The 20,824-nt window shown below is 37.3% G+C and overlaps 1 protein-coding gene across 1 annotated transcript in view; it reads right to left on the bottom strand.

The window, feature by feature from the left end:
* TASP1 (taspase 1) overlaps positions 1 to 20,824 on the bottom strand; it is an 84,968-nt gene that overhangs the window by 45,937 nt on the left and 18,207 nt on the right. The window contains 4 exon segments of the mRNA XM_074578445.1: positions 3,414 to 3,449; positions 3,451 to 3,504; positions 4,577 to 4,683; positions 16,605 to 16,684. Of these exon segments, the coding sequence (XP_074434546.1) occupies positions 3,414 to 3,449; positions 3,451 to 3,504; positions 4,577 to 4,683; positions 16,605 to 16,684 (277 nt within the window).

The raw sequence follows: 20,824 nt of genomic DNA, 5'->3' as shown, positions 1-20,824 counted from the left end.
GTTCCTATCATCAATTAAAATTTCCTTGGCCATACGGTGTCACTTGTCAAGCAGAATGCTTAGGAAACTCATGCTGATGATACTCTGGCCACACTTAATTTGAGAGATAACTCTTAATACTGTACCAGTCTAAAAAGGAAAACCATGCAATGCAGCACTACAGTGTTCCAAAGCATTTTTCAAGCAACTGGAAGCAGGAGGAAGCACTCCTCCCTAAGCAGGGGTGTCATCTCCTTGGCTTTTACCCACAGTAACAGTAAGTTTCTTCTCTTCACCTACATCTTCTTGAACAAGTTCTACACTCAGAAGCTGGCACTAGCCATATTTAATATTAAAACAAACAGACGGATGCCCTAAGAGTAAAGAAGAATATCTGCTTAGAAAAATACAAATGAAAAATTATAGATCTAGGGTCTCAACTAGCATTGGGAAGAAGAGTAAACTGAAATGCAGAGGAAGGCAAAAAAACAGGATCGGGGAAAGCAGGAGAATGAGAGGCAAAAGGAACTTTCGAGGACTGGAGCAAAGGGGATAAGAAAGAGCAAGTTCCCTTCCAAGTTGTAAAAATAAAAGAAAGTTAAGGAACCCTTCCCGTAATATCTCATGGGCAAATGTATTTCACATCTCCCAGGACTGACAGCCACCACCTAATTCAGGTATTATTAACGCAGTTAGAACAAAACCATTCAGTGGATTGAAAAGACCTTAAGCAGCAGAGAAGGCTGCTCACTGGAGGTGCAGGCTCCCATCCTTGGAGGTTTTCAAGATCAGACTGGATAAAGCTCTTCCCAACATGAATTTTCCTATGATCCTATGACTTCTATACAGAGAAGAACTACTAATATGATGCAGGTTTTGTTGTTCATCCCCTGCCCCCTTTTATCAAAGGAAATTATACCCACAACAAAAAACTTGATGAATAGACAACTACAGATAGGAAAATCGAGCCCGTCAAAGTTAGGAAATGCCAGAATTAAGGCCACCTGTGTAATCTTAATTCACATTAAATCAAACACTTGGGGCTCCCATAATGAACAGAACTACATTTTAGAAGGCTGAGGCTCAGAATGGATCAGGATGTTTTCCATATCATCTGACAGCAAAGAAAAAATGCTTGCAAGCCTTCTTTGTGGCAGCTGTAAAACTCGTGTCTCAATCTGCCATCCATCTTCCACTTTAGCTCTCACATGCATAAAATATTTGCCTTCAGTAACTATACGACTAATTTATTTTTTAAAAAGATATTTTAATCAAAAAACCACAAACATTTACAAGTATATGTTACACGGAAACTTTCTTCACCGTTATTTCTTTTAAAGGATGTATTTCACATCAGTACTTGCCGTCAATTCAGTAGTATAGTTTGCTTGCTTTGGCTTATTTTATTTTGAGATGGGGCAACTTAAGAGGCTTTATTAAGAAGTATTATTATCATCAAAGACCATTACAGTATGGATGTGGGACAGAAAGTTTATTTCTTTTTTAAGGAAGAAGAAATGCATAAAATTCAAATTCCTGTTCAAACTACAATAATAAATAACACAGACACTAGGATTGCCATAGTGGACTGCTACACTTGCAATTACCTTCACACAGCCATAAAAAATCTGATTTGAGGAAAAAGTTAAGTGATTAAAACTCATCTTTTATAATGGGAATGATGCATTGCCATTCTCATTGACTGATGCATTGACTGGTGCTCACCCAAAGCGTTCAAGCTGGAACTGGATAAAAGTTCACGTGGTACGTTCAAGACGATCAATGACAAAAACATAATGCACAAAATACTTCAAAGAAAACAATGCTTTTCTGTTGAACAAAGACAGACGTATTTTTCTTGTCTAAATACATCTCAATACAGTAGCTGAAGAATATGAAACTGCTGATTCCATACAAATAATTCAAACTGTTGTACACATACTTGAGTACACATGTTAAACTACATAAAAACCCAATCAGTTTTAATAAAAGTCAAACTAAATAACGTTATATATGGAGTTAAATAACTAGCCTATAAAAAACTAACTTATAAACACTAACCTATTAAGAAAATTCATGTGCACTGGAAATTCTTAGTGCCACTTATTCAAATCAAGGAGAGGACAACTCCTCTCACAAGTAACTTCAGCGTAGCTGTAAAAAAAGTTTGTAATAGCAGAAGACAAATTAAAAATAGGGCTTTTAGCCAAACTCTACTACGCTATTTTCAATGACAACTGCCTCTGGTAAAAAACAGGTTAACAGTAAGACAAACATTTGCTTCTGAAGTTTACCGGTGACTGAAGTGAGAACTTCAGAATGACGTCTGGCTGAATTAACAAATCATAGCCAGTCCTCACACACAAACAAAAATTATTTCTTAATTAAGTAAATCAATATATAAATCACTACAATCTAAAAAAAAAAAAAAATCTCGATTTTCTCACCTTCAAAATTTGGTGAATTATTAACACGTGTTAACAGGTCTTCCTGTATGGAACTGTATAACCCTCTACAAATCCTACATTGGGTAAACAATGAAAAATACAGCAAAGAGAAAATTCCATTTACTTGGGAAATACAAGTCCTTTAGTAACTCACCCTGCCTAGTTTTTCCATGGAATGTTTATTAAATTTCAACTGCCTCTCATTCTTTTCAAGCTTGGGATAATTTAACTTTTATTGAAAAGTAATTTTTAAAACGGTATGTTTATTTTTAGCTGGTGAAATTTATCAGCAGCTAAAAATTTTCAAGTAATTTCAGCCTGGTTTGGTCTGCAATACTATCATTTCACACAGGCCTTTTAGTTATGATTTCCATTCAATTTCAGTTTCGTTAACATCCTTTCTACCTTGCTCTTCTCCCAACTTTTAAAGTTTCATAGAGAAGAAAATGACCAGAATTTATAACAAGTGTGCAGTACTGGCAACAGAAGCACATAAGCTAAGCTGCAGCACAGGGCTGACGCAGGTAAATCAAACTAAAGCATGAAACAGCTATGAAGGGACAGGTCTGCAGCTCCAGAGAAGGACAGCAAATACAAAAATTAAATGAGTATTTGTGAATTAAAGCTTAACTGTGACAAGAAGATTAACTTTTAATTATTCAAGTATTTAAATGGTTTTTAAACAATTATTTTTAAAGCTTTTATGAGAGCTCAGCTGTGACAGTACAGGTTTGGGGATGACAGAACACGTGCCTCACCCTTGCTAAATGACCCTTTTCTAATAGCTTAGAGACTTATTCTGCCTTTTTTTTTTTTTCTGTTTCATTTTGAAAAACTAACCTTCCTGTAAGGCTGCAATTATCTTACACTCTGTGGATAACACAAGCAGTGCACATTGTTGGCATGGTTTGGTTTTCATCCCCCCTCCGTGGACAGGATGTGCCCAGAAAGTTGACAAAACCGATGTGTTGTTACTGGATTACTTACCAGTGAGTAGAGCTTTATTTGATCACCTCCTTTACCTACCCTCATTGGCCTTTGGGGGTCTCCCACAAGCGCTGCACATGACTCTGGAGCCCTTGAAATTTCAAATTGCAGGTCGGTAAGCTCATGCATTGGCGTATGTTTCAAGCATTGACTTGCCCCTTATTACATGAACATCAATACTGTACAGAGATCCCTCCTCCCTCAGTTATACCTTACCACCGTTAGTTTCACAAGGAGGTACATGAAGTTCTGTAAACAGGAAAAGTTCCAAAATGAAGAACCACTTTTTCCCCCCCTTCTATCCTTACTTTCTTTACAAGTCTTACCTCCTTGAAAATAAAAACTTAGCACCCTGCTAGGGACAACTTCTTGTCTCAGAACACAGAAGAAAAATGCCTAATTTATCACTCGTTTTCATTTGCACAGCCTACAGAGAACAAACTTTTTTGCCAATTCTCTGGGATTTAGACATTATTTATATCAACATATGCAACTACATAAGGCAGTGGTCAGCCAGCTTACCAAAGCAAAGAGAAATGGCCAATCTGAAAGCCCACAGGCCCCAAATAAAGCATAGGCGTTTAATTTAATGAGCTATACTTTGATATTCAGCACTAAACACAAATAGTGTGATTGACATTCTCAAATGGTAACAAAGGCTCTGAATTCAAACTAAGGGTGAGAGGAACAGAGGGAATCCTAATAGTTTTGCAGTACAAGTAATATGGGCCAGGTCAATGCTAGATGCATGCACAGATGCACATGGTTACCTACCTGAGATTTCAAATTTCACCAATTCCAGCTCCATAATGCAGTGCGCTCAGGAAACATTAAAAAGTGGGAAACAGTGACAGAGATCCCAAGCTAAAGAAAACGTTTCAGTAAATAATTATCTGTTTGTGTTGACATTTGTTGTATTTCCAGTTCAAAACGAGCAAAATATTTTTCATAGCACAAACAAGATACAAAGTGAGAGTCTGGTTTTTAAATAGCAAGGCAGGTAGTTTGTATTTAAGTTATCATTATACCATCTAAATGTTATGCTAGTCAAGAAGTGACTTTCTGATGCTACATTAGTCTCACTGTATATATACGACAAGAAGTTTATTAGTAATCAGCTGCAAGTTTAGGATGGCACAATCAAATTTTAAACAGGAACTAACCTTTTCATTTGATTGTCTTCTTTTCTTTAGTTGAATGATATCTGTTTCCACCTTTTCAGCCAACTCCAGCTTCCTCTTGTTCCTCTTAAAAGCTGCTAAACTAAACCCTATAAAAATAATTCAAAAGCATTTAACTAAGTAAAATTTACTTAATTTAAACAAATATTGATAAGTTTACATTTTGGAGGTCTCATCTCTAACGTATTTTTAGTGATGCAGGAAGCATCAATAAAAAAAGCCAACAACTAAATATTTAAGCTTCAGTACAAGATGTTTACATCTTTTCCTAAGTGAAAAAAGTTCCATTGTTCAGCAACAGCGATGGGTAAAATATCTATTAGAAACAAGTCGCTGAACACATATGGAAGCTATGTTGGTCTAAATATCTCTCTGTTTGGCAAAGAAGCAGCACCGTACAGAAGAGAATGGAATAAGCAGCTTGTGTTAAAATTATTGTTTTTGACTGCTGACAAGTAAATAGATTCCATGTGAGCTCATTTTGATATCCATAAAATTAGGCTACTATTTTATTACCTTAATTGCATATCTGTATGTTTACCCATATATTTAAAGCCACACAATAGTCTAGCAATATTTTTATGTTTCATAATCCAACACAGTCTAAAGACCACCTAGGTATTGAAAAGACAAATATATTTTTTCCACATCTAAGTCCCACATTCAGAAAGGAAGTGTTCTCTAAAGTGGACTAGAAAAGAAGAAAAACTGTTACATTTAAGATACCAAAAGGACATGTTTCCGTTTTAGAACTTTCAGTTCATGAAAAAATTGCAGATATTGACATATTTAGTTCAAATTAGTTTTGACTTAATATTATCCACAGATTGTCTTAACATCCCCATTGAAATGTAGAGAAAAGAGGAGGGGGGAAAAAATGCCTTCTGTCACTTAAATCATGCAAAAAGCAAGCTATTAGGAAGGCAGAGGTATACACAGGTAAGTCACAAATTCAATGGAAGTTAAAAATCACAGGTTTCCTATTGAATCTATAAGCCTTAAAAATGTCATTTAAAGTGAAATTCTGAATATAGCTACATCACTATTATTCAGAAGACTGGAACAGCTGCAAGAACAGACTATGAATAAAATCAATATTGCAGAGCCAACAGAACACAAAGCTTTCATTTACAATTCTCACAAAGTACACAGACAGTGAGCATTTTACTTCTTTGAAATTTCCCCATGCAGGTGCCAAAATCACCTAGTGAACTCTCCTTTAAACCTGTTTTTAAGTATATAAAACTGGACCTTAAAATACCACAGTTATTCAAGTATATAACCTAAGAGTAATGAGAAAGCTGGCATTTCTCTCCAAAAACCTAATGAATACCAGTTTCTTAAAACTGTAAACACATATTAATCTGCCATCACCACGAAAGGAACTCTTTCTACCATACAGAGCTGATTAATGCAGCTAGTTTGGACAACATATTTCTATGTCTGAAAAGAGATCCAAGAAGTAAAAACCAAACACTTGATAAGGGGGGGGCAGGCAAGGAATCATTTTAGTTTAGCACTAATTGGGGTGGGAATGAATAAACAAACAAAAAAAAATCCCACAAAGATCAAGAATTTGTTAAACCGAAGTGTCCCAAATTAAACTAAGCCAGCACATTGTTTCTAACAGAATTTTTAAACAGGAGACTTGTAAGTTGCATGACTTCAATAAATACAGCAAATGTCTATGGGCAGAGCCACAATCTGGGTGAGTAAGAATAGTGTCTGGCCTTGGTACTCATCACAAGTAGATATTGCACCGGGATAAATATCCCTGGTATCTGCTGCTGCCATTGCCTCCCATCAATTCAGAAAAAAGCTAGATATTCAGAAAAAAACTAGAGAAGAAAGACAAACAGGAGAGTGCAGGAACTCATACGTGAAAATTTGAACACAAGAAGTTTCCCGGGCCCTCCAGAATCTAATGCTAGTGGTGTTCTAAAACCTTCCGCAATATTTGCATGTTCACCAGTTCAAATATATGCACAAAGATCACATCGAAACTAGAGGACATGTGGGCTAGTTCCAAGACGCCCTGCCAGCAACACAGTGCTGCTATATGGCCTCTCAGCATCACCACTCCAGCTATACCTTGGTTGCCACTTATCCTGCTAATTTTCCCCACAACATATGAAATTCTCCAAGCTCAAGAGAGATGTTTCATTCACTTAAGTCCTCAGTCTCTAGCCAAGCAATTAAACAATTTAAAGCACCTTGTGCTTTAAAACTGTATTTGTCTTCAAAAGAAGAAAAAACACGAAGATTTGCTTTGAAGGATCTAATTGTTAACAGTAACTTCTTATCTGCATTGTTAACTCAAAGTGGTATCGGTAAGCTAGGAAATACAGGACAGAAAACAAGTCATTATTAACAAAGAAATATACATTTTACTGTACTACGTATGAAATTGAAAACGAACACTATGTATGAAATTAGGCTAGCAATGTACCGCCTCGTCCATGTTTACGGAATGGATGACTCTATCCATGTCAGACAGAGAGATGAAGAAAGTTTTCTAGTAACATACCATGATGCGGGTTGGAAGGGCTCTTAGGAGGTCATGTAGTCCAACCTCCTAAGAAAAGTAAGTCCAATTCAAAAGGGCTGCACAGGAACTTTTAAATTAGTCAAAACCTCACGTATTCTCTTTCATATCAGTCCTCTATGATCCTAGCCCTGTGCATCACACCCCCCCGTAACTAACATACTACTTAACCTGGACTGTTCTGTCTGTGTGTTTAAGGAAGCTTGCACGTTTGCCTAGTAAGATACACAAACTTTCCCAGCTTCCCCCATCACAATATCTACAACATACTATTCATCACCTCCGATTTGTGACAGATAATGTGATATTTGTCACATTGGAAAGTTCATACTCTTACACCAGATAGAGCGATTAGAGAGATGCCAGTCATGGCGTATTAATTCAATAACTCCTAAGTTTTATTCAGTTTGGCATGAAATGTCATACCTATCCATGCTGTGAGGGAAAGAAAGTCTATTCAGACTTCCCCTAGAGCGGAAATTCTTGCACTCAGGCTACATTCAACTTCAGAATAGTTCTTAGGATTAACTTTCATCTGAAAATTGAAGATTTTGTTTTAGCAAGGCCTGATGAATAATTGCCTTTCATTATTTAGGGAAAATAATTATTATCAGTGATTATCAATTCCTCTTAGCAGGATAAAATGGCTAATACCTCCAAAGCGACCAAAGAATTGTGAAATAAAGGACCAGTCTGTAAAACAAAACCTAGCAATTTCCCTTTTTTCCTTTGACGTAGATTTATGCACAACTTCAAATGACCACTTAAAAACAAAATGTCTTGAATCTTAAATTTGATTTTTTTTCCCCCCCAAAACATAAGTGAATAATGACTAACAGCAAGTGAAAGGCTGCCTGCCCTTGGTTTATTCCTGCCTTTGCGATGTTCTATCTATATAAAACCACTATAAATGCCATTAAACTGCCTACTACTCTGGTTGCTTTGTCTTGCTCTACAAGTGACAAAAGAAACCAGAAAACACAAGTGAGCTTCATGCTAAACAAATGAAAGATGAAATTAAAGCTTTTTTCTGAAAACATCCTGTAAGTTTGGTCCTTGTCAAAGAATATATTATGGGGTTTAAGTTCAAGAAAACATTTTATGAACTAAAAAAAAATGCCAGGATTCAAATGTGCTTATTTAATGATGCACATATAACATGGAAAAATAACCCACTCAAAAATTATTTTGAAAACAGGCACTGTACACAGAAGGAAATTGCCTACACACAGCTTAGGTTCGTAATTCACATAAATCTAAAACAAAAACTCCACTTTGTGGTGGAAGGATGCTAAGAAATTTCATTGGTCCTAAATGACAGTACAAAAAACACTCTCACCTTCTCCAACAAGACAGCATATTCCAAGCTTGAGAAGAGGAAAAGGACACAACACAGTGTTGAAGACAGGCGTGTTTTCCTAAAACAAATGCAATATAGCTACATCAGCCTGATGTTGCCTGGTTCGAGGAGAAAGGGAAGCAAGAGAGGTAGAGCTGAGTGCCTGGGGAGGGGAGGAAGCTACAAAAAGAGAGGTAAGGGAGCAGATGGAATTTTAGTTTGAAAAATTCTTGGATCACAGCTCAGAGGTATTGTTGTTGGAATCTATGGAAAGGTATTTAGTACAACATCCTTTGATTTTGCTCAAGAATTTAAAAGTTTAGATGAAAATCAAATATGTGCTTTCAGATAAAAGTCCCTGACAATTCCTACCCTACGCAGTAATAGCCTGCACGCTGAAACTCATTCTTAAAAGAATTGCATCTCGGAAGCCACAGAGTACAACCAGCCGTTCTGTTTTGCTTTCTCATTTATGTACATACTGTCATAAATGAAACTACTTCAGAGCTACTGGGAGAGGAAGAAAAAAAAAAAAAAAGAACAAAAAAACCCCACAGCTTTACAAAATGATGGTCTGTTAGTGTTTAAGTGCCATGCTCAGGCCTCATCCAGATTAAAGACACGTAACGACCGACAACAGAAGCGTATCAGAACTAGAATATTATTAAAAGGTCAGGACTTCAGTCTCACATTTACGATAATCATCACATGTCCCTGCAATGCAGCATGGGTACCTTTTTAAGAATGAATAATCTTCAAGGACCTGAAAACATCTTCCCAGACCTCCACATTCTCCCTTCAACCCCGCAAGGTACCAACAGGAGCTACTTACACGTACTCTGTACTTAAATGCACTGCATTTTGGGTCTAACTGTGCTAGACGGTGGAAGCACTGGGTGGAATACTTGGTCATGGCAGAGTTGTAGAAGTTGAGACAAGTGCAGGGGTTTGCTGTGGAGAAGGGTCAGTGGCTGAGCACAGAACAGGCAGAAGTAGCTCCTGCTCAACACCACTCGCCTGCATGAGAAGTTGGTATTAGTGGATGTGGTGTCAGAACATGTGCTTGATAGTACGATATATTATCAATAAATGCAGAAGAAAAATCTCAAAGTTAAGACTGTCATAGATTTTCCGATTTTCAAAAGGTTCCAGTGTTACTGGGTACCCTGCTGAAAAAGGACCACAAGACCTTCATTACATAATTCATTAGCACAAGATCCATCTCCTACATTATCACAGCTAGGTAATAAATAAAACTTTTAAACAGGCTTTTTACATCGTTATCACCACTTAACAGAATGAGAAAGTAATTTTCAGCAAGCAGGTCGGTGGACGGAAAAGAAACAGAGCGTTGGTCTCAAAGTCACTTCAGAGATGTCATCTATGTGCCACTTGTTTGCCATAAGACTTCCACATCATTTACTCATCTCTGGTACTAACCCTGTTGGCACCCTGGCAGCCTCATCATTCCCGTAACTCCTTTTGCCATTATGCTATGGAACAAGTGAAAATTTAACCAAAAATCTTGACATTTCTATTTCATAATGATACAGCTACTCAGTAGGTGAAAGACAACTGTATTCCCTATTTTACACAGCTCTTCTCAGTCACCTTTCACAGCCCATTAGAAATGATCCAGAGAACAGAGGCAAGAGAAAAATAATTAGAGAGAAATTTAGAATTGTCCTATTCATGGACTCCTTGAAACTACTGAACTGTACACACAGAACAAAATGCAAGATTAAGGCTTTTTTTTTTTCTTTTAATAATGGTAACATTCACACCTATCTACTTATTAATTCTAGATCTGTGCACTTTAAGTAAGCCTACAGCTGACAGGCTGTTTATTAGAGCAGACTAACATTTCTTGTCCAAAGTTAATGCAAAAACTTTTTAGTAAAAAGCCCATGTTTCCTTAAAATTCCCACGCTTTTACAAGCCACGTCTATTCCCTTCCATATTTTCAGGCCAGGTGAAAAAATATTTAAGTAAACAATTAAGTTTTCAAATAGAAGTTAAGAAATACAAATTTCTAACACCACTAAATAACAAATCAAGTTCAGGACAATACTCAAACCTTCCTATTTACAGTGGTGGAAGAGCAAGCTGGGAACACAAACACAAATTGCAATGTTCCTATTACAGTCATAACAAATTATTCTGCAACAAAACATTATGCAACCTACGACTGCTCAGCATTCGTTGTTTAAAAGCAAACTGTAAATTGAAAATACTAAGAAAAGTCAAAGAATATTTTTAAATCTTCAGAGGACAGATCAAGCTCTGACCAATCATATAGCACCCCCTGGCAGACATTTCTTATACTCCACTGAAAAGAACCAGAATGGAGAACTTTCTACATTTTATCTTTCTATTCCATATTAAAAGAGAATGCAACTATTGGAGGGAAGCGAATTAAAAAGGAATATACTAGCAAATTAGTTAACCCACAGGAATTAAAATGATCCAGTGAAGAATTCTGTTGAGCAGTTGCTAAAATAAATGGCTCAAATGAAAACAGACAGATGAAAATAAATTTTGTTTTAACAAAGCTATTTTAAATGACAAATTAACACCACTTATGCTTGTGTTGGGATCAAAGACCACTAGTGCTACTTCTCATGTTGCCATACTTTGACAGACAGCGACACAAATGGGAAAAAAACACAAAACTTAGCATCAAAAACACATAAAAAAACCCCCCCATCTTTCTCAGAGCACTACTATGTAGATCCGTTCTTCGTATAACAGGAACTCAGGGTAAACTGTTGCTGGAGATACTATTTCTTACTAATTCCTGGAAGAAATCTCTTTTTCCCCATCAAGCAGCTTTTCCTGCTCCCTAGAAGGTTTTCATTCAAAGCACCTTCTGGTTACAGGAAGATTTTCATTCAAAGCATCTTCTACTTCAGCCCAACATTCTTCCTGACTAACTTATGGCCACTCTATTGGCTACAATTAACTGCTCAGATTTCAGAACAGCAAGTGAACCTACAATATTATGTCCAATTCCAGGGAGGATTTACATCATGTCTGGCCTCTTCCCTCCCCCCCTCCTTTTTTTTTTGTTTTTTATTGACAGTGAAAAACACGCACTTAAGAGAGGTCATTTACTCTGCATATTATGGTACAGAGGTAGCAACTTTTACTGTTAAAAGACAAGCCTCTTCAGAGAGATACCTCTTAGTTTCCCAAAACCAGGCACGTATTCAGATTAACCAAGTTTCCTAATCAAATGCCCCAAACCCTTGAGCTTCTCTCCAGATCTCTTTCGTTCTCACCTAAAAACAAAGGAACAAACATGGTCTAAGCCACTGCCCTGAGCCACTGACTGAACCTCAAAGCACAGTTCTCGTAATATGGCAAATGTTTGTCTTAATGCAACAATAGGGAAGTGGTGGAGAGAACTGGGAGTGGGGTGAGGTTTGGGGGTTGGAGGAGAAGCAGGCTCGGTAGATAATACTGGTGGCCAGTACGGTCTGGCCATATGGACGTATGGTATCAGTAGAAGCGTGACAATCTGCGTGACACTTATGTAGAAAAGGCTCTCCCTCCTTAAAGAATCCAAGCAGCCGTAAGATAAAAGGGAATTTCCTTGCATACAGAAAATTGGCTAAAAAAGGCAAAACAAAATACAAGTAAATAAATGGCCTGTTACAAATGGAATGCCAAACCGAGCTATAGTAGCGCTTAGGCCGTTCAACAAGAAGATGTGACTTTGCTGATTACACTAAGTTATTCAAGGTAATAAGAGTACTTGACTGAAGAAGGATTCTGAGTGACCTGACAGTAAAACAGCAGATTTTATTCAGCAAGTCTCACAATAATGAAAAAGAGGTAGTTCTTCACACAGCCCATAGTTGTAAAGGTTTTTGCAGATGCTAGAAATTAATATGGGCTCAAGAGGAAACAACAATTTCATGGCAAAAAATGCCACCGATTACCTCCACGTATGCAGGAACAGTCATGACTCAGGAATGTCGTCTGGGATAGCAAATGGTGGTAGGGAAAGGCAAGTATATATCTGCTCTGTTCTTATAGTCTTCCTTAAACATCTTTTGTCGCTACTCTTGGATTCCGGTTATCAAGTTGTATGGATACACTGCAGCTGCTTTTGTTCTTATGCACTGTAACTGACTGAAGTCCTTATGGCCACTTCCACATTGTTAGAGGTACAAGATTGCTCCATGAGTAGTTACCTTCCTTCTCTTTCCCTTTGAAGACTTAACATTGTAAGCAACTGTGAGTTGAGATGCTGTCTCACACCACGTTATCTTTGCCAAATCAACTACTTTACATCTACTATAGCCCAATCTGAAAAATTCAGATAAAAGCGGTTCAGTTATTACTAGTGCAGGCACAGATACTGACAGCTGAAGACGTACCTCGAATTTACATTGCCTATTTTGAGTAAAGTATACTTTTAACATTTATAAGAAGTTGCATGGTACAGTAAATTAGCATTTCTAAGCTGTAATTACACTCTTAACACTTTGATCACACTTTCAAAGCAGTCTCCCTAGCACAGGGTAGCAAAGCTCTAGCATAAGCTAGTATGGGCTCTAGTATTGGCAGGAATTAAGCTCTAATACGGGCAGGAATTAATAAATTCAGCTTTCTTGCAGACTGTAGGCAATACAGGCAGATCACATTTCATTTTTTTAAAAAAAAAAAGACCCACACACTACACTGGAAAACCACCAGATTTCTACAAACAGTAGAAATCCCATTTCCTCGCACACTTGGCAAACTGAAGAAGACAAAGCAGGTGAGCCTTGACATAACCTTGATGTAATTTAACAAGTAACATGGTTTAAAACATCGTTTCAGTTTGGTGCTTAGATACTCTGATAGTTCAGAGAGAATTATGGAGTGTGACCACAAAGCTGATCGTGCAACTTTCTTTGTAACTGATCATACAGAGAGCTCCATCCGTGCAAAACCAACCGCACAATCCCCCAGCCTTATACAATGTGTAACATTACTCTTGCCATCTCAGCTCCAGGAAAAGGGAGACAGAATAACGCAACTTCAAGAATGTATTTTCCATGTGTAGCACAGAGAAGCCAAAACATATGCACCCATTTCCCCCTGCTAATACTTATTACAAGTACATGTCTAAGATTTGGATTAGGGTTTTGGGGGCAGTTGTGCTTGGTTTTTTGTAATTAAGTTGCTAAACGTATTTTCCTCGTGTTTGGCAATTATTTCAGTTCTTTATTTTACAGGGCTATTCAACAGTCATGTAATTTCAAGTTAATTTACCCCCAATTCTCCATGCAAACTCTATCACAGCAATTGTAGCAAGCATAATCAGAAAGTCTCCCATTTTTTTGAAGTTCGTTACATTATTTAATGCAATAGCTTGCTTCAGATGAGATCTTTTCTGTTTCCTTGGAAACAACATTCTCTGTAATTGTTTCTGAAGCACCTCTAACTTTCCCTCCCCTGGTAACACTTTGGCTTTCTTAGATGTTACCTGTGAGACAGTTTCCAATTTCTTTTCAGCTATAACAATCCCATGTTGACACACGTGATGTTAATAGTTACTTTCTAGCTTCACTGACCAGAAGTCTACATGTTACAAGACCAGCTTTGCTAAGAACTGTTATGGAAATCAGCATAACATGTTCTGGAAATGTTTTTTGTTTGCTCTTTCTTGCTGTTGTGGTGGGGTTTTTTTAAAGAAAAAATAAGGTATGCTACCATTAATGATTATACTGCAATGATTATATTAGGTGTTCTCAAATCTTAGGAAAAATGACAAATTTTATGTTGCTCAAGCAATCTTTTCCCAGATGCCTCTTAGAATGGCTAATAATGCAGTCTTAATATGTAAGCTAGTATTGTTTTCCTGCGCATCCTTTTTAGGCACTTAAATAGCAGACACTGCCATCTCATCTTCTTTGAAAAGGAAACTGAAGCACAAGACTGTAATAGTCAAATACCTCCTTTCTGTAAATCCAGTTAGACAGAGACTATCATAGACCCCATGCTAAGGTCAAGCAACAGAATTAGAGAACATCTGTGAAGAATTCAGGTTTAAGTAATTTTCTCAGTATTACACAGAATATCTGATTGACCCTCAGTCTCTGCTGGTTTTTTCTGCATATCCTTCAACTACCCTGATCCGAAATCATTCTTCCAGCAAAACACTCACATAGTCTACACTCAAGTTCTTAACAGTCACAGCCTGCTTCACAGCATCAGTTCAATCCTACAGCAGGTCCGTCCCGTGACAGGGCTCAAGCATATAATCATACATGGCTGTGTTTCGGTACGGATAAACCTGGGTGAAAGCAGAGGGTGTGGGGAGCAGAGGGGGGCTGACAACTGTGATATATCAATATTACTTTCATTGACATTGCAACACCAAATGGCATTTCTGCATTGACTTTGCAATAGGATTAATTTCCCAGTCCTGGTTGTTTTAATTGTTTTAAAACAAGTTGTTTTGCTAAATAGAAGTATGCTGAACGTACTGAGGAGACAAAAAGAAGTCACTGGTGTTTTGGAGCACATTAGGGAAAATATATTGGCTGGGATTATTCTTCTGATGTTTCTCCAATGTAAATTCATATTCTGGGTTAGGTAAACCAAACTAGCAGTAGTCATCCTTATTTTTAAGCCATAACATGTAGATTTGCTCTGACCAGGATACATTTTAGCTAGTAAAATATCATCTGACAACTAATGTTACAATCTAATCAACTGTGTCACAACAAAAACACACTGGTACTAGAAACAACAGGAACTTTTGTGCATGCGAACAGAATTAGTCATGAAACCTTCCTTCTGGAGTATCTCCTACACATAAGTAGCAACTACTTTCTTGAAGAAAAAAAAAAAAACAACCAAAAGAAAAAAAAACCCTCTTTTTACTCTTTCTAGAGTCACAGAAATAAAGGTGCTCTGCTTAACTAAGGCAAAAAATTGTCCTGCAAATGCTGTTTTGGATAGCAGATGGATAGGGCAAAAGTTTCAGTCATGCGGAACTAGAAATCAAAACTTTCTGTTCAAAATGAAATGTATCATGAGTATGCATGAAAATTGGCATGACCAAGTAATATGCTGCCCCTGTTTTGGGGGTTACATTTAGGCACTGAGTAGTAGCAACTTTGAACTGCAATTTCTGAATGTTTATCTAAATTTAGAACTAGACCAAATAAAAGCCTTAATGGGAACCCTCAGTTTCAGTCTCTGGTTTAGGGACTACTCATATATTTTATGCAGTAATACTGTTTACTGTAACATGAAGAAACATTCTGTAATCTTCTGTGTTCTTCTTCTTTGGGTAATGATCTCTGATTTCTTTCCTGCATAAGTTCAACAGGAAGCGTAGGGCATGCTCTCGCCTATAGCAAACTACAGACTAGTAGTAATGGCACTTTCCAGAAGGGAGGGGGACTAAAGAAGAGAAGCAAGGGGAACCACATCCTCATTTCCATGGGTAAATGCACTAATTTTTATCCTACTTTATAGATGGTGTATCAGTATAATGTAATTATATATAACTTACTTTAAGAAAAAAAAAATTTGTAAGAAACCTGACTACTACTAATATACAGGATAATCCAAGTCCATTTTCTGGGTTGGATTGTTCCACCATATTAGATGAAGCAAAGCCTACCTAGGTTAAAAAAAAAAAAAGAAAAAGAAAAAAAAAAGGCAAATGATTTTGACAGCCTATTTAGACCAGAGAAGTTCTGGACAGAGACTTAGAGATGGGTGTGACTGTAGAATCTGAGAATCAAACTGGCACCTGCTGAATTTAGATACATGGCTAGCTGGTGCTTTTAGGATCCAAGATGGATCACAACTGGAAACTTGCAGGACTGAGCTGTCGAAGCGTCTACATTTCAGTGAAATGTCCTTCATTGGATTTAATCCTAGAATCACAAAGTCACTTGAATTAGATGTTGCTAAAATGCAGCTGAAGTAAGTTTATATTTATTTTTTCTATTTACTTAATAGAAAATGAGGAAGCTTAAACCACCCTTATATACCATAATACCATAAGCTAGTTGAATGTTAAGAACAGCAAAGTGATGTACACCTCAAAACACGAGGCACCATTTAAAATTACTCTGTCCTGTTCTTCCTACTGACACCACCAGTTTACTCACTTGTAGCCATGATACCTGGAGGACATGCTGGTATCCCGTGATCAACTGCCCATCTGTAAGCTCCTTCACCAACTAAAAAGCTAGGAGACACAGAAGAGGGAGTTTAAACAAAACCATATAACAAATCCCCCTTTTCTTGCAATTATTTTTTCTATTTGGTTTGGTCATTTTCAAATTGTAAGCTGTCTACCTTTGCACAGAAATGTCAGCTATAATTACATTCGGCAACCTTACGTAGTTTCATTAAAACGACGATGCAGCTCTGACATTAAGTTTAGTATTGGACAAAAACATGTGCTATTAAATTTGAAATTAATTACCAAATAGCACCAGCTTTTCATTGCAGCTAAACCAGGACAAAGCTGTCTAGAGTCTTGCTCTCTATAACAACTTAGTAAGATCCTGTAGAACAACAACATGGGATGAATGCGGCAAGAATGGTAAGATATTTCCAGTAAAGTCAGCCAATGCCACAAAAATATCAAGAAGTCCTTTGAGAAGTACAACACAAGCTAAAAATAAGCCTTATTTAGAAGGATAAAGGTCTGTCTCATGGAGTTTTATCAAGCATTTGCAAATGAGTCAAGTCTACTGAACTTTTACTATATTTGCAAAAAAAACCCAAACATTTGAGTTGTTTCCTAGTCAGTACTGAACACTTTACAGTACAGAGACAGTACACACTGCCACGACAATGAATGACAGTAAAACGTTATACATAGACATGTAACTTGGCGGGGGGGTGCGTGTGTCAAACAAAACTTCCATTATCTGTAAGGAAATATGTTTCCCCTTAATAAATCTGATTCCCCGAAAAGGGGAATGTGGTAGTTGGGAAGCATACATTTTCAGAAAGCTGCTGCACAACAGTACCAACAACAGCAACACAGTAAAGGACAACTATTTCCAATTTTAGCTTCATATCCCCCTTTTGAAGTAAGAATAAAACAACTGCCTAATGGACTCAAGAAGTAAAGACTGAGTATTTACGGAAATATCAAGAAGTTTTACAGAAATACCAGAATTAGGAACATGAGGCTAAAGAAGTTATTTTTGCTACAAAGAAGTCCCTGGGACAACATAGTACTACAATTTTTGAGTACATTATTGATACAGCAAATTTGCTGGCATTAATGCCGTTGGAAATTTTCTTGAGCGCGCTATATCTGACACCTGCAGCTTTCAGCAAGTAGTATTTTGCTTTGGTCCTTTCTGTCTTCTCTACGACTTAACCAATACAAGAGGTGTGTCCGCTCTTTCTTTGCAAAAGTCTCCAAAAAAAAGTTTATCTAGATAAGAATTTGAATTGTTAAATACCTATTTCTTACCATCGTTAGTGCAGCTCCAGATAAATACTATTCATGCTGCAAAATACTGCAGAATAAGTTACTAGGCACTTTGGGAGAACTCAAGCATCTCTATTAGGAAAGCTAGTGCTCAAGAAACAACCTGTCACTTTCATTAACATAAGAGAGAAACACAAACCGTAGTCAAACCTAATTACGCAGTATTCTCCATTGACTTAAATAAGCTAGTTTTGGTCTTTAAAAGAAAAGTTTTCTATCAACAATACATTCTCAGGAAATGAAGAAGCACTTCCTGTTCAATAAAACAATTTACACAGAAAGGAAGAGTAGGTGGAAAAAGCATCAAGCTCACGTATGAGGAGTTTTATATACGATAACTTGAAAGACACAGATCAGTCAGAAACACTGCATTTTACAAGCAGTCTCACAATTGCTTTTTTTAATACTTAAAAATACAGAAACAGCCACTACTATTTATGAAGAGTGCAAAAAAAAAAAAAAAAGCACCCAAGAATGTCTCAAAACTTAAGTAACACGACTTTTACTTTGCTCACACTTGCATCCTATAGTTTCCTCTCCCTCCTATAAGATGGGCACAAAGTATTTTCCAGTTCTGGTCCTAAAGAATGGTTAGATTAGTCGAAGCAGATATCTCCTGCTGACATCTAATTGAGGCCCCATAACACCACAGAGATCATTCACTTTTTTAAAAAACTTTTCAGTTAGGATGTCTTGAAAGGACAGTATAATCACAGGAAAGTTATAATGAACAGTTCACCAAAAAATAAAAAAATAAAACAAAATAATCAAGATCTACGTGCTTGGTTATCTGTACTACGCTATCTCCAATGAATTGATACGAAATTAGCTGGTAAGAGACTCCTACAGGACATATGGTGTGAACTCAGCTCTGCAGGTAGCCAAATGCGTATAATCTAAGCAAGACTAGACAGTGTTTACACCATCCCAAAAAGCAAGTTCTGTGATCCGGTTCAGCGCACAGCCACACACACAACCGTACCAGCCACAGATGACAGGGCTGCGAGAGGGTGGGAACCAGCAGTCTGGCACTAGGGTACTGTTTTAGTTGCCATGAGAATCATCCATGTAGCCAATGCAGAAAAGCTGCAGTGGGCAAGAATGAACAGGGCAATATTTTAAGCTGACATAAAACCAAAACTACCTCTAAACAGCTACCACTGAGCCTGATTTACTGGGGGAGAGGAGAAATAGGAAATAAAGCCAGTGGGCTATAGAAAGCAGCCAAAACCCCACCAAGTCTCAAAAGCCTTTATGGCTAATTCAAAATATAATTTTCCAAAGGGGGGGAGGGGGGAAAACAAACACGAAACCAAAGGATGAATGAGTTTGTGCTCTGCTACTCCAAAACCTGGTTCTGCACAAACAAGATAAAAAGATCTTTCTTGCAAATATATCGAACGCAGAGTACTCTGTAGGTGCTACAGGCTCAGAACACACAGAAGATAAAAACGTCCTCCCAGCAAGGAGCCAATGCTTGGAGACACTTTCTAGTTCCAGGCAAACTAGACCATATTAATGGAAAATGCAAGTAAAGGTCTCCAAAAATGGTCTTTTTAGGCAATTTTCTCCAAGAACATGGTTATCCTGGTGCTATTTGCTCCAAACAGGTCCACTTAATATGGGCCGTAAGGAGACAGGCCACACCAAGGTAAACAGAAGTGGCAGAAGAAGGTTAGATCCACTAAAGATGGTCAAGGCAGTCCTGAATGTAACAAACTCACTTTGTAACATTTATTATAAAAATGCAGCAATCGCTCTGACATCACTGTTGCAAAGAAGGAATTGTTCTGAAGAAATACAGACCAGAGATAAAAGTGGTGGAAATCTTCACTCCCGGCACTCTCTTGATTACGCGCTGCCCTACTAGTTACACAATGTCCAGATCCTGCCTACAGCACTGTAAAACTGAAGCAATTACAAATCCCCGTATACCCAAGGGGGGATAAAAACCCACCCTAAGAAGGGATTCTTTCCCATATGGGTTACTATTAATAATGAAAAAGGGATACAGACACAAACTTAGATATCAGTAGTACTAAGGAGTTCTAAGAAAGGAGACATTTAGGTGTATTTGTACCATCCCGCAATTCTTATGTATCTACACTTCATTGTAAACAGATGTAAATCAGCCTTTCCGCTTAGGAAGGTCAAGGTTTCAGCATAAAAAATAGAAAATCTTCAAACTTATTACTACAAAACTTCTAATCCATTATTCTGTGACCAAAGACCACTTCCAAAGATCCCTCCAATACTTACTTGCACAATTATAATAGTGCTTTCCTTTTGTAAAGTTACACAACGAACAGGAATATCTTATATGATAGTATGTAACATTTACAAGTTCACTATTTTCTGTTCCTGCATACATAGGCAAAGAAAATCCTGACAACATCAAGCTCAATAAAATATGACAGGGACCCAAATAAAATATTTAAGGACCTTATAAGTTTCAACAAATGCACTCAGGCATTCAGGGATTTTCTACTTTAACCTTTGTAAATTTTAATTTGGATAGTGGGATTCTGTGTTTTAAACAAGATGACAGGATATTGATCCAGAATGACACACTCCACAGAGCTATTTACAGCAAATTGGATACATCAGTTATGACACTTGATCACTCCTTCCTAATAACCTTATCATCTCAGAATAAATTTCTTCTCATTAGAATTTCTTCTACTGAAAATCTGAAATGTACCGCTTTGAATTGGTTTTGAATTGTCACTATAAAAACAGGTGCTGAACAGGGTTCAAGAGGCCAAACTAACTACCTCCATGTGTTCTTTTATAGACACGAATCTCCATAATGTCACTTCTACTGATCTCACAGTTCCTGAATTTTCCTTGTACGGTCATGTGCCAAACGTTCTG

Source organism: Larus michahellis, chromosome 3, assembly GCF_964199755.1.
Source record: "Larus michahellis chromosome 3, bLarMic1.1, whole genome shotgun sequence".
Classification (NCBI taxonomy): domain Eukaryota; kingdom Metazoa; phylum Chordata; class Aves; order Charadriiformes; family Laridae; genus Larus; species Larus michahellis.
This window is presented reverse-complemented; position numbering and strand designations above follow the sequence as displayed.